The 14,367-nt window shown below is 38.5% G+C and overlaps 1 protein-coding gene across 5 annotated transcripts in view; it reads left to right on the plus strand.

Annotated features, from left to right (window-relative positions):
* Nucleotides 1-14,262, plus strand: part of WDR20 (WD repeat domain 20) — a 46,004-nt gene extending 31,742 nt beyond the window's left edge. The window contains exons 3-5 of one of the 5 annotated variants that reach the window (XR_010080596.1): nucleotides 895-2,172; nucleotides 3,917-3,983; nucleotides 13,276-14,262. Coding sequence is in view for 3 of the 5 variants with exons in the window: in XM_063399386.1 (XP_063255456.1) it covers nucleotides 895-2,172; nucleotides 7,091-7,180 (1,368 nt within the window). In the remaining 2 variants the exon portion in view is untranslated. Of the gene's footprint in view, nucleotides 1-894; nucleotides 3,984-7,090; nucleotides 7,222-13,275 lie in introns of all 5 variants that reach the window. The other 4 variants (XM_063399386.1, XR_010080595.1, XM_063399388.1 and 1 more) reach the window with 4 other exon arrangements.
* The last annotated feature ends 105 nt before the right edge of the window (nucleotides 14,263-14,367 follow it).

A 14,367-nucleotide genomic window follows, 5' to 3' on the forward strand; every position in this document is an offset into this window, starting at 1 on the left:
ATCAAATGCAAATCTTGAGTGTGCTTGTAAAGAGTTATTTGTCTGGACAACACGGTAAGTTGTGCAAGTCCACCAGAACTCCAGCAGTCAAAGGAGTCAAACTTTACCTGCCTGTTCTTAGAGCATTGAAGATATCGTGATCAGGAGTGTTTGTTTAATGTGTGTGCATTCTTTTGCAATGATGAACTCTATTAAAACATTATGTTTTAAAGGAAAATGGTTAATCAAGTGGTAACAGAGTATTGACAGGTCCTTGGCTATTGAAAGAAAAATAATTGGAGGTTGGGGATTGTAAGGTGAATTTTGTGGTGCGCTGTGAATTCACCCAGCCACGTGCATTTACCTACTGACTTTGCAGCCACATGATGACAGGGTCACTGTGTGTGCAGCCTTTGCTCCCTGAACCAGGAAAAGCTGGTAGTGTTTTTTTCAGAGGTTGCATTTTATTTGTGAATTTCAGATAAAACCAGAGTCTAAATTTACTGTTGTTGATTTGTAACCTGTTTGCCGTGTAATACAGATGAGTAACTGCTTTTTTTCCCTTTAGCTTATTCAATGTTTTCTTGCTTCCTTCTTATGCTCTTCAACCTACACAGGGAAAAGCAAACCAAGGACCATTGCCTTTAGACTCTTAACAGATTGGTTCGACTGAAGTATGATCTTTGTAGAATGTGACTGGACCATAATAATAACCTTTGAAAGCACTTTGAAAATAATTTCCTCTTTACTGCCTGATTAGTTTTTGCAAATACAGTAACATAGTTCCTGTCTAGAAAGTTAAGTTCACTTTATTTAAGTATTGCTCCTCATCCCCCAGAAAGCTCAGATTTACAGTTAATCATGCAAACTTTAATTTTCAGAGTTTCTGATGTGTATCTTCTTTGTTTTTCACAGAGACTAATAGACAAGTCCCGAGTAACCTGTGTAAAATGGGTACCAGGTTCGGAAAGCCTTTTCCTAGTAGCTCATTCCAGTGGCAATATGTACTTGTATAACGTGGAGCACACTTGTGGTACCACAGCCCCGCACTACCAGCTACTTAAACAAGGAGAGAGTTTTGCAGTGCATACTTGCAAGAGTAAATCCACAAGAAACCCTCTGCTTAAATGGACAGTAGGTGAGGGTGCCCTGAATGAATTTGCCTTTTCCCCTGATGGGAAGTTCTTGGCGTGTGTGAGCCAGGATGGTTTTCTTCGCGTGTTTAACTTTGATTCAGTGGAATTGCATGGTACAATGAAAAGCTACTTTGGAGGATTGCTATGTGTGTGTTGGAGCCCCGATGGGAAATACATAGTGACAGGCGGAGAGGATGACTTGGTGACAGTTTGGTCTTTCGTGGACTGTCGAGTGATAGCGAGAGGCCATGGACACAAATCATGGGTCAGTGTGGTTGCGTTCGATCCGTACACCACTAGTGTAGAAGAGAGCGATCCGATGGAATTTAGCGGAAGTGATGAGGATTTCCAAGACCTTCATTTTGGCAGAGATCGAGCAAATAGCACGCAATCTAGACTGTCCAAAAGGAACTCTACAGACAGTCGCCCAGTAAGTGTTACGTATAGATTTGGTTCAGTAGGCCAGGACACACAGCTCTGTTTGTGGGATCTTACAGAAGATATCCTCTTCCCCCACCAACCTCTCTCAAGAGCAAGGACACATACAAATGTCATGAATGCCACAAGTCCACCTGCAGGAAGTGGTGGAACTAACCCAGGAAGTAATGGAAACAGTATCACAACACCTGGAAACTCTGTACCCCCTCCTCTTCCACGGTCAAACAGCCTTCCACACTCTGCAGTCTCAAACGCTGGCAGTAAAAGCAGTGTCATGGATGGTGCCATTGCTTCTGGCGTTAGTAAATTTGCAACCTTGTCGCTACACGATCGGAAGGAAAGACACCATGAAAAAGATCACAAGAGAAACCATAGCATGGGACATATATCTAGCAAGAGCAGTGACAAACTGAACCTAGTTACTAAAACCAAAACGGACCCAGCTAAAACTTTGGGAACACCTCTCTGTCCGCGAATGGAAGATGTTCCCTTGTTAGAGCCTCTTATCTGTAAAAAGATAGCACATGAAAGACTGACTGTGTTAATTTTTCTTGAAGACTGTATAGTCACTGCTTGTCAGGAGGGATTTATTTGCACATGGGCAAGGCCTGGTAAAGTGGTAAGTTTTAATCCTTAATGCTGCATCAAAGAACTAGAACTCTGAATAGATAGTTTTCTTGAAATATAATGAATGTTGAATATAAAATTTCTTTATGCTTAATGTAAAAAAAATATCCTCAGAGCCATACTTTTGGATACTGCATGCCATATTTCTGAATGATTTGAAGTGTCTTGGATACAATTATTAAATATAGTTGCCTTCCAGCAGAAGAAATAAATACTGTGCATCTAAACTATTGATCAGTGTTCTTATACTTAAGCATAACCACAATACGGTGAAAGCTATTTATGTAAAAATGGAAGTAAAACCTGTCAAACACTAAAATAATCATAATCCTTCTAAAGTTTTCTACAAAATAAGTACTCCCAATGAGAGTAGCTTATGAAAAGCTGCTGCTTCTAAGTCTAATGAGAAACGTGAGCCTCTGAAAAAATGAAAACCAAAGTGTTTTATTCCTCCATACTTTTCTGTGGTGGCCTGCCATTAATGTGAAACCACTTCTTATCAAAACATCAGCCATTTTCTGCACAGATTCGTGAGCCCTGTACTGACTGTAGTTTATGCTCTTGAATTGTGAATCAGTATTATCAAGGAACTCTAATTTTAGCCAGGTTTTGATTTATGTATTTAAGTTAGGGAAAATCCTGCAAGCTTTCTCTCAGTATTTTCAGTGTTCTGTTCCTGTCAGGTTTGTTAGGCAGTTCAACCACTACAAGCTCATGTGTTTGATGGCACCTGTTCCATCAGCTGAACCTACATTAGTGTATTACTAGTTTTCACTCTTGTTGTTGATGCACTTGAACACCTATAATATTTTATTTTTCTTCTGTCCAATGTATAGATAGCTAAATTTTGACTGAAGCTAAGTGTGGTGATTCTTACATTAAAAAGTACTTTGTGCTACAATAGCTCTGCCTGCCAGCAACAGTTCAAAGGAATACAGCTATGAAAACATTTCCAGAGTTGATCTGAGAAAAAGGACCATTATTTTTGTGAAAATTTCTGAAAGGGGATGTAGATTATCACCTGAAGTAAAAGAAATGATCTGGTAATACCCAAATAATGCCATGTTGAGCAACTTAAATGAAAATCTGTTGTTTGTTACATTTTAACCATTTGGTTCATAAATCTGACTTTTGAAGTAGAGGTGCTGTATATATTTACATACCACATCTTCACTACTATAAACTTGCAAGTAAAACTCAGTAACTTTTCTTAAAATTGTTTATACAATGGAGGCTTTTTTGAGATCTTATCAAATTTGTCGCAGATTTGTCATAGGTATGCATAAAAATCTGTGTCTGCTCTGCATCTTAATGCATATTTAAAGATTGAGTCTAAAACTTGAAATTGAAAACCCCTTCATGGGAGAAGGGAGGAGGGTGTTACCTAAAAGTATTTTTTTTGCCTGAGAACTCTTAATCCAGCATTAATTTAAAAACAAAAAAAAAGTACTCCCTTAAAACACTAAATTATTTAAAATGTTTGCTCAAAATGAAAGTATTAAAGCAATTATACTTTGTGACTCAGTGCACTTCACATCTTATTAATTACAGCAGTGCCTCAGATTGCTATTGTGAGCTACATTTTCTTTTTGTTCTAAAACTCCTTTGCATCCTATTAAACACTACACTGTCACATTTATTTTCAGTGGCTGAGGTGGGTTTTGTTAGACTGAGTATAACTTAAATATTTTTGTGTATTGACTTTGATTTGGAATATGACATTTCAAATATTTCAGAGATAAAGTATGCAGTACCAAAAATCAGGATTTATGTATTGGCCAATATGGAAAACTTTAACTACAGGTAAGTAATTTTCATGCTGAAGTTATCACTTTCAAAATTAATATATTGCACACTGATGTAAATGCCATATTCTTTAGGATGTATTTACTTAGAGATTTTCAAATTAATTTGGTTTTCTGATTTCACTTGCATTTCTAGTGAGCTCACTCTGCTGGTAAAAATTAAATTTTGGTGGCATGTTTACAGGGCTTTGTAAGGAAAATACTTGTGCCAGAAGGACGTTATGGACATCCTTTTTGTTTATAGAAAAGCACTTAATTTTATTTAAAGAGAATTGTCAAAGTATAAAACACTCACAGTGATGTCTTTCTTACTGGGTTATATGCCATCATTTCTGTTTCACCAGCTGTTTTATCCTAGGTTGTCCCATTACTCTGGGGTTTAAAGTTGCTATTTCTAGTCTTCCTTTGACATACGCCTCCCCAAGTGATCCCAAAGTTGCGTCACTTTTTTGTCTGCCAACTCTGTAGAGTGAAAGCCTCTGAATCTTGCTGCTGCTTCCATCGTTGCCTCAAAAGGCCTTCATTTAATTGGTGCCACTGCTAGCCCAAAGAAAGAATTGGATGGAAAAGCAAAGGAGGCTTGCAGTGTCTAATGTAATTTCCGTTTAGCCAGTGCTACCTTTCCCTCTCGTTCCCAACAGCCAGCAAAACATGTGCTGGATAATTGGATAGTGTCTGACAAGTTCTGTTTATTTTTCTGGTTGGGCTTGTGCTGCCCCGAGTGGAAAATAAATCCAGAAGTGTCTCTTTCTTCAGCCATGATCCCTGTGGTAGTTGATAGTCTGTACAGCTGACAGTGTCCTGACAGTTTGTTTATAAACTTTCCACGTTACTGCTTCAGTGTGTACAAAATCCTACCTTGAGCTTCCTCACGGGATGTACCCTTCCTGCATTGCACTTCCAGAACTGCTCTGCCAACTCCAGTCAGTGAAGTGAAGTGAATGGCAAAATTCAATTAGAAACAAATTGGATGAGGCTCAGGGTTCATTAGTTTCATTTTTTATTCTCCTTTTTTTTTTTTTTTTTTTGTGAGCTGGTTTCTGTGAGAGAAGGTTCAGGGTGGTCAGAAAAATAGGTTGCCTTAACAAGAGTATGAACTTTTCTTCTCAACACGGTGACAATTAGCTGTCATCTCTCACCCCTGTCTTTCCCAGGCCCTGATGGGAAACCTAAACGGGATTACAGAACCATTGGATTAATCTGAAAACTTAGAAACAGAATTTGGAAGGAACAAAAGTAAACTTTATTGTGCTATCTGTCTAGCTATGTCAAATGGAATTCCAGGATCTGCAGAAGCAATTAAAAAACCCCAACAAAACCAACCCACAAAACCCCAAAGTGGTACTTGGGTATGCAAAGTGAGTTTTTCTGAACTCAGTGGTCACAGTAACTGCTGACGTGATTTCTGTGTTGGACTTCAGCACTGGCTGCTCCCTGTCTGTACAGTGACTCCATTTTGTGAGTGAAAGTTGCCGCTGAGTTCCCGTGTCAGAAAGCTCAAGGTAAGATTGGCCAGAAGTACCCCCAGGAGAAATGGCAGTGTATAACCTAGCAAGAGAAACATCCTACTACTCTGTAAAACAAATGCACATGGAATTTATTTATTTGACTTACTGTACAGGAAAACTTAGAATTAAATTATAACATCCTTGAATTTTCTAGTTAACTACAATTGTAGTACAGTATCATGTTCTAGTATGACTTCTGTTTTAGTGAAAGTACTTAAACATTCATGTACTATATTTGAGTGAGACGAGCAGCTATACATACTAATTCTTCCTCAGTGGAAAGGAGCATTTCATCATTACAATTGAAGTTCAATTGCTGGTATTTAAGTACTATCAAATAGATTCCTTTCAGCGGTGATACGGTATCTGTATAAACTTCAGGGATGATTATAGTTAAACTGAAACACAGCTCTACGACTTCAGGTTACCATGCTAAGATTTGAAGCTCTCTGTAATGTGCACAATAGCAAAGTTGCACATGGCATACCCGCACTATCGGGGTGAACTAAACCTAGAGTACACTGTTGTGGTATTTATAGCAAGGTGTGTGTGTGTGCGTGTGTGAGGAGGTGTGACAAGGGGCTCCAGTAAAGCCAGGAGAGGTCAGAACCCTGTAAAGGCTTTATGATGAGGATGTCTGGATTAGGAAATAACATGACTTTTACTAAACACTTTCTAGAAAACCCATGTTCTGAATTATCACCTCTTAAAATTTGAGTATGTACTTGGAATGACTGTATATGTCTGCCCCTTTAACAACGTAAAACTACTAAATTAATATTTAAAATGCTGGCCTGCTTATGTTACAATAATAAAATTTGTGTCAGTTAATTTACTGTTAATTTACATGTAAAGATTAAACTATTTTTTCTGCATTTTATGATTCTGTATACTGGAGTTTGTTAAAGATTGACATGTTAGGTGATACTGTACAAAATTGTATTGACTACCTTTAGTGAAAATCAAAAGTAAAATTCATATGTATTTCCTTTTTACACTTCCATCTAATTTCTTGACAACTTGAATAAATTTCATAGAGCCTTTCTAACATGAACTATTGTTAATTTAACTGTTGCAATAATTAAGCTTTAAGAAGTATTGTTGGTATATTTATAATTTTAAGAAGATCATGTTTGTTTCATACTGCTTATTTTTAGCTGTTCTATTGTCACTGTTACAGCTGAAGAACTTTACTAAATACTTGACATTACAAAATAACTTGCTGGGGTTGTCCTCTGTATACTGATGTTAAATAAAAATGTGTGATTGAACTGTAAATGTAGATAACTTTCAATAGTCCTTTCCACATTTGAGTTTTAATTTATCTTGCAGTGCTTAGGTGGTCTTATGCTCTCACACTGTGCTGAACAAATGGCCAAAATGAAACTGTTAACTTGCCATGCTTTATAGTGAGAAGTTGATCACATCTGTAACCTGCTCTGAGAAATTTTTTCAATTCATCTCCAGACTGTGCAGATGTTTTGATGTTTAAATCTTGCTAATAAGCTTGTGACTCATGGTAGCTATTTTTTTTAGGACTAGAGTAACATTAAACAGAATACTTACCAAACCACTTTTCAAACTTGTTTAAACTCAGATTCAGCAGAACACAGACATGGCTGTATCTAGACTGTCCCTGCTCACCTGTCCGGCAGGAGCTGGGGCACAGTGTCGTCATTCCTTCTAGGACTCTACAGGAGCTCTTTCCTCTGTGGACTCTGGTGCAGGGTATGTTCTTTGTTCCAGCCTTAGATCTTGGTGTTTACCTAATGCTTGCTGGATTTACAGCCCCGAGGATATGGCTCATACAGATGATTCAAGCGTTTTCTGTCTAGAAAAAACAGTCTAGGATGGAACTCATCTAACTAAAATAACCTAGTCTAAAACTCTGGCTGCAAAATTTCTTGGAGCAAATTTAGGTGAAGCCTTCAGATGTTGCCCTTCCATTGGGGAAGGGATGCCCTTCCATGAGGGATTAGGGATTGTCTCACCTTTGCAGCTGTGATTCTCTGTTAACAAAGAAAGAGCCAAACAAATGCTATTTACAAAAGTGTTTCAGAGGAATTTTTGAGGAATTTCAGTGTAAAAGTGTTACTGTGGGTCCAGTCTGACAGGAAGGACTCTTGTTTGTCTCTTATGCAGAAATACTCTGTAGGCTAAAGCTGAGGCAATCATCTTAGTAAACTTGAGAACTCTGTGGTACTTCAGAGGTATTGACTGACCATTGTGGTGATCTATACGTAGATACATATCTAAGAACAGGGGCTAGTGAAGGATCAAAATGAAATCTGCCTGAATGCTTCTGCAACATCCAGTTATATCAAATGATGCAAGAACTGGTTGGTCAAACAAGCTTCTCAATAGTCAGTGTGAGCCTGAAACAAAACCCAGTTTCCTCAAGTTTTGTGGTCAGAGAAGGTATTTGGCAAAATATGTCTTGAAACATGAAGGTGTCATTTTACTTGCTTTTAATAATGTTGCACAAACTTCTCAAAGAAATAACTTGTAAGATCATGGTATTTTCTGGGTTCTGAAGTTGGATTTTAGGTAGGTGCTGCTCAATCAAATTCCTTTGGCTCCTTTCTTCTGCTAAGACCACAGTCGCTTTACAGCTAACTCACATGGGCCTGCCTCAAGTCATATGCATTTCCCTGAGGTTTTCCCAGGTTTATCTCAATTTCTAAATTATCTCAATTATTTTCTAAACTGAAAATTTTACACTTTCCTGGCTTTTGTAGTTTGAGGAAATTAGACAAACAACAGTTTCTAAGCATGTGAGTCCTTACTACTTGAATGAAGCTTAAGGTCCTAGTTTTTGAACCAGGTCAGGTTTCTGCTGGCAAAAGCCTTTTCTGCATTTTCAAGTACCCAAGTAGTTGCATCTTAGTTTTTTTCCCCCTCTTGGACTTGCATATCTTCCATTCACCTAGTGCCACTGGACAGGTTTTTAGTTACTCACAGTTTTCTACCAGCTTTGAGTTTGGTTTATTTTTTGTTGACAGTGACCTCTGTTAAGAGAAAAACTCCTTTATATGCACAGAGAAGTTGCAGGTGAAACCCTAAAGGTGCTACAGTCTTTTATAAGGTCTGGTGCAAATGGTTTATGTATTTATACTTTTGTGTAATGTAATGAGAACAGAGAGGAAAAAAAAGGGCAGATGGAATACAAATTTAAAAGCCCATTTAGTGAACACACAAACTGGGTAAAGACAGGTATCAGCTTTGCTGTATCCCCCTAAATCCCATACAAAATATTTCTCTGTAGCATGTTATGTGAATGAACAGCATGTGCTTTCCTGAACATTTTCAGTTAATTAATTTTATTACTCCATTAGAGATTAACATCTGATTTAATGAGTTTGTGCAGTTCAGAAACTTTTGCTGTTAAACATTTATTTGTGCGGATAAGATTTTCCAAATCTTATGAAGATTTTGTTCATGCAAATCTTAAAATTCAGCTGATTTAACTACAGATTTTTAAGCAAAAGTGAGAAATCTCACTTTGGTTTTGGCATATTATTGCTCAAACACCGTAGTGGACCATGGGCTCTTTTCTCAAGCAAAGCTGCCAGTCCGGATTACTTTGTAACCCTGGTTACCTAGTAACCCTAATTACCCCAGGAATATCACAGTTCTGGACAAGAATAAACTACTCCTGGAATATTTTTCAAATAATAATTTGGCATTATTTTATATACTAACAATAGTAGAAATGGTAAAAAATGGTTTAAAAACCAGTACCGTTCTTGTATGGACATTTGTTAATTCAGCCATATTTTAATTAGTTTAATTGCATTAGTGAAGTGTACTATGAGACTTCTTTTTTTACATTGGATTAGTTGTTGGACCCTTTCCTTTATTTTTTTCTACCTTTCAATTTCAAACCAGAAAGTAGAAAGATAAGCAGAGTTTGACATCCAGCATGTTCTGAGTGCCAGCAGAGCTGTTTCCCTGGAGGAGACATGCATTTTCTGTATCCTGCTTGCGTGTCCAAACTTGCAGTTTATTATCTGGATTAGTGAAACTATGTATGATTGCACCTTTGGCTCAAATTAAACCTCTCCTAATTTAAATTAAGAAATACTAACTTAGTGCCTACTGTTGCTTATTTCTTACTTAGTATTGCAGTATCTTCCTGATACTTTTTTATTTTTTAATACAGCAATTACATGCTGATCATTCATAGAATTAGTTTCTGTTGTGAAACCTTATGTTTCATGTCTTTGGAAAAAAGGCCCAGACTTTTGTCTGGATTGTACGTAGAATTTTTAAAAATACACCCACCCCTGTGCTCACAGTCCCATAAATGGGGAGGAGGGTTTGTGTTCATGGTGCAGCAGCAAACAGGCCCCAGTGATGAGTGCCACAAACCCCGGGTGCAAATGGCCTTGCTGGCTGTATTTGTCCTGGCTTTTCATTCGTAGCCCATGTGCAAAGTGCTGCGTGTTTCAGGAAGCCAGAGAGTGCAGGGAGGAACAGGACAGCCCTGGCAGCCAGTGCTGCAGCAACCTGTGTTCAACAGGCCCAGCACTGCCTGACTCAGAGGTGACCCCATCCTCTGAAAGCTGCCTGGCTCAGCAGGGCAGTGTCCCTTTGGGATGGCAAGGGGACAGCAGCTACCTCTGCAAGGCTGGGACAAATACTGCTTTACTAAATGCCTGTCTTGAATCTTGTAACTCTTCATTTCCCGCGCCTGCTAGCTTCGTATGCTGACAAAATACTACTGCTAATACAACACATTTATTTACAAAACTTGGAGCAGTGTCTTAATTTGCTCCTGCTGCTTGCTCAGTGGGATCTGTTTGTCCTTAGGCCTGAAGCTGCTGCACCGTGCAGCAGAGCTGCAGCTGCTGTGGCTCTGCTCTTCCATGGTTCCCGTCACGGCTGGTAAAGTGGCTGACTTGGCTGTTGCTCTGGTAAATTGCTGCAGCTTTTGTTCCATCTTTTCCCACCTGATTGACCACACTGGGTGGTTCCATCACAGAAAGCACTACACTCTAATGGCTTTCTTCTTTCTTTATAGGCAGGAGCTCTTTATATTTTTTCATTACCTTACCCATTGTAGTCCTCCAGAGAATGTAACAACTGTTCTAATCCCACACTCTTTGTATAACAGATGAGACTTACTGTGAACTTGTGTATCAAAGCAGTAACTTTATTTGAGCCCCTACTTGCTTTTCTTTGTTTTCCTGTCTCCTGTGTTACACCAAACACAACCTTGTGAACAGCCTTGCATGGAGAGCTCTGATACAACAGCAAAATTCTGTAGAATTTTTGTTTTGATCAGGACTCACTGAAAACTCACCACTTCAGTGAATCTTACGTGCCTAAAAACCACATTAATATTCTTGCTTTTCTTGTATGAACATCTAAGATGTCTTCTGAAATCAAGTGCTTGGAAGAACTCACAAACTTTCTGGACTCTCCCCTGGGAATGAATTTCTGAATGGCATCATAGCCTAGTCCAAATGTTAAGGCAGTACTTGTGTACATTCGTTCATCTGCAGGAGCACAAGGATATTGGTCTTGAAGTTATTTCTACCTTGAGGTTCCTCTGCTGCCTGCTCAGAGTTGCAGAATTAATTCAGAGCAAGGACTGAAATACAAGGAATTCCCAGTACTCACTGAAAGCCATCTGCACTGAGCTGCTGCTCTTCAAAGCAGGGAGCATTCACCGCAGGACTGACTCCTTGTTCCTAGCCTTGGAACTAGCACTCTAAAGTGGCTGGTAGTTCACAGGGAATTGGGCACCACACGGAGTTTCAGTGTGTGCTGCCAGTTTCTAGAGGAATCTTAGGAAGATAACTCTTGTTTCCCAACAGTTGGTTGTATTACAGTGTAAATCCAATGCTAGAATAGGGCTTATTTCTCCTGTATAGGGTGATTATGAGTCTCTTGAAAAAGACTCGACATTGTGCCATTCCTAGAGCTTCCCGTGTGCTTATAAAGCACATAATTGCATAGGAACAGTTTGGATTGCTGATCTAATTAAGACTGAAAATACTACCTTTGGATGTCCTTTTCCAGGGTACTTTAAAGTTGCTTAGTGGAGGTAATCTTCTGACAAGAAAGACCTTCTAGTTGCTGCTGGATTTAATAGACTAGTTAAGAATGCCTCAGTAACGAACCAGTGAATTCTGATTCAAACTTGTCACTTCCCAACAAAACTTCCCTGGCAAAAATTTCAGAAGTGCTTCAGTGGCTTGTTTGCTCTAAAGTTCTGCCCTCTTTCACCATCACCTTAAGTAATAACTAGGAAACTTTTTGTTCTCGTGAAATATGCAGGATCTTTGCCTATCCTGAATGTCAAGTGTAAAGAACAACCCACTTCAGTCTACCTCAACAGTGTTTGAATCAGATATTGTCTGCATAAACAAATACAAATAAAGGTGTTCAGGTTCCTTCAGGTGAGGTCTATGGAAGGCACCAAGTAAAGTGCCATATGCTTTGTTATACATAAATGTCATATGGACCATATGCAAATACACAGTCTGCCATAAATCCTACAGTCTATCCAGGTTCATGATGTGTCTGAAATGATCTGATCGTTTTTTAAAAAGAAAGGCTTTGGTTTTAAAAGCAATTTGATGACTTGAGTCCAGTCAGTCTGGCCCTCCTTCCAGCTCAATATCATCAGGGTTTATACTTCCATCATCATGACCTCTCAGTTCTTGGATCCAAGTGTGAAAGAGCTCCTGTAGATTCTGAAGAAGTGACATAATTCTGTCTTCTGTCTGTATGCTAACTGCTGCCTGATCTTGTCTAGTTTGATGGATCTGAGTCCCAGGATCTTAATTTTGAAATAAGAACATAAGTTGGGAGCTGCTTAGAGGAGCTGCTGAAAGTGCATTTATCATACCTACGAGGTGAGGAGTTGCATGGGGATACTTGCTGGTGTGCTTCCAGCTGCCAGTGTGCTCCTTGGCCTGCTGGCACTCAGTAGAACTAACTAATGATCTTATAAGAAGGCTAAATTGTATTTTGACAATAAGCTTTTCCTAAATAAGCCTGATAAAGTTACTTTTATGTGAATGATTAAAAAGGGGCTACTGTGCATAAATTTGGACTGGAGTCTGTCCATTGGTGCCCATAAGTTTAACCCGTAAGGTGCAGCTGCCTTAACCCAGAGCAGCAGCCTCTGCAGTGAGGGGCACTGCGCAGTTGTGGGGCTGTGTGTGAAATACGTCTCTGCATTTGAATGGCAAGGTAGTTAGAAGAGCTGGTACCAAGTTTTCCTGACTGTGAACTTAAATTGTAATAGGAAGTCTTTACTGAACTCTCGTCAGCGTGTCATTCTGTTTGAAAATTACCAAAACAAGTATTTGGTTAGATGATCTATTTTTGTATTCAAAGCTTGTAGTATTCAATCACATGTAAGAGATGGAGCACTTTCCTGTATCAGGTCAGGTGTCAAACACTGATACTGAAATAGGTTTGTTTGACACCACCCCAGTAAAATGCTGATCACTTTTCTGGTGTACGATTTTTGAGGTTTCACAGTTCACTGTGACTCCCAAGTGCAAGGTAGATTAAACCAAATGCTGGGATCAGATCCATTCCGTGTCATAAACGCACACGTTTCTTCCTGTCTGAGAGCTCTCTGTGTGCTGCTTGGCTGAGACCGTGCTGACTTAGAGCCTTTGCAGGAGAGAAGGTGCTGAGGTCTGAAGTGAGCAAGTGTTGGTAAAAATCAACTGTACTCGTTGTAGGTTCAGGTTAAGAAGTTTATAAAGTTCATGTCAGGTTCTCTTGCTGGATTAATGTAAACTGCTTTGTTTGCAGGGTTTATTGTCATCCCAAAACCAGGCCAATTCTCCAAGTGGAACTGTAGTATAGTCATCACACTACTGCTAGCAAATCTCTGAACGCAGGACAAGAAGTAATGACAGTGGAACCAGGAGCTGTTCTTCAGGCAAAGAGCATCACAAATTATAATGTGGCAGAGTGTAAACATGGAATTATGTGAATCACATAGTGACTTGCAAAGGACAAATGTAAGGAGTTCTCACTACAGCTGATCCTGCTAGGCTGCTCACCCAAGGAAGAGTTTGCATTGGAGAAAAAGCAAAAAGCTTCCTTTAGTGCTGCAGGAAAAAGTAGTAACACTTTTGTTTTCTTTATACTTTTCAAGTCCAGTGTAATTTAATCTCTCTATAAATATATAAATAAAAGATATATATATATATATAGTGTAAAATAAGATATGTTTCTTAAATTCAAGTAAGTTCAATGGTTAAACTAGTACTTCACCATTGTTTATTTTGCACTGATTTTTTTTAACCAGAGATGGCTAGAAGACAGCCTGGAATGCACTCATGGAAAATGAAAGTCATTACTTTCTGGCTTCAAAATGTTTTTCAGGAAGATGGATGCTGCAATCATAGATTTTTTTAAAACAAAATTGTTTTGCACTTAAATAGTTTAATGCTTATAGAGAATTACTTTAAAACTGGTGTCCAGACACCAGAAAAACTATGTTGTGGAGAAAAGATCCTTTGTATCTATTAAACATTTATTTTAATATTGTTGTTTCCAACTGCAATCGGCTCTGTATTATATGTATAAATAATGTAATTCAGTGATGGGGGAGGGGAGTAATGGATCATTACACTAGAAATTCTCATTCATTTAAGAAAGTGATATTTCTAATTCAGAAAATACATATTAAACTATCTTGAATATGCATTTTTGTTTACTTTCTGTTCAAATCCAATCACTTTTGATGTAACCAATTCTTTGTTGAATTAAATGTTTGGTACAGAAATACTATCTAAACTTTGTAGAACAAATTCCTTTCAAAAATCTCTCACCTAAAACATTGCTCCATATTTACCAGAATTGAATTTCAGTTAGGAAAGTGAAATAATACGATTG

The sequence above is a fragment of the Prinia subflava genome, chromosome 5 (assembly GCF_021018805.1).
Source record: "Prinia subflava isolate CZ2003 ecotype Zambia chromosome 5, Cam_Psub_1.2, whole genome shotgun sequence".
Taxonomy (NCBI): domain Eukaryota; kingdom Metazoa; phylum Chordata; class Aves; order Passeriformes; family Cisticolidae; genus Prinia; species Prinia subflava.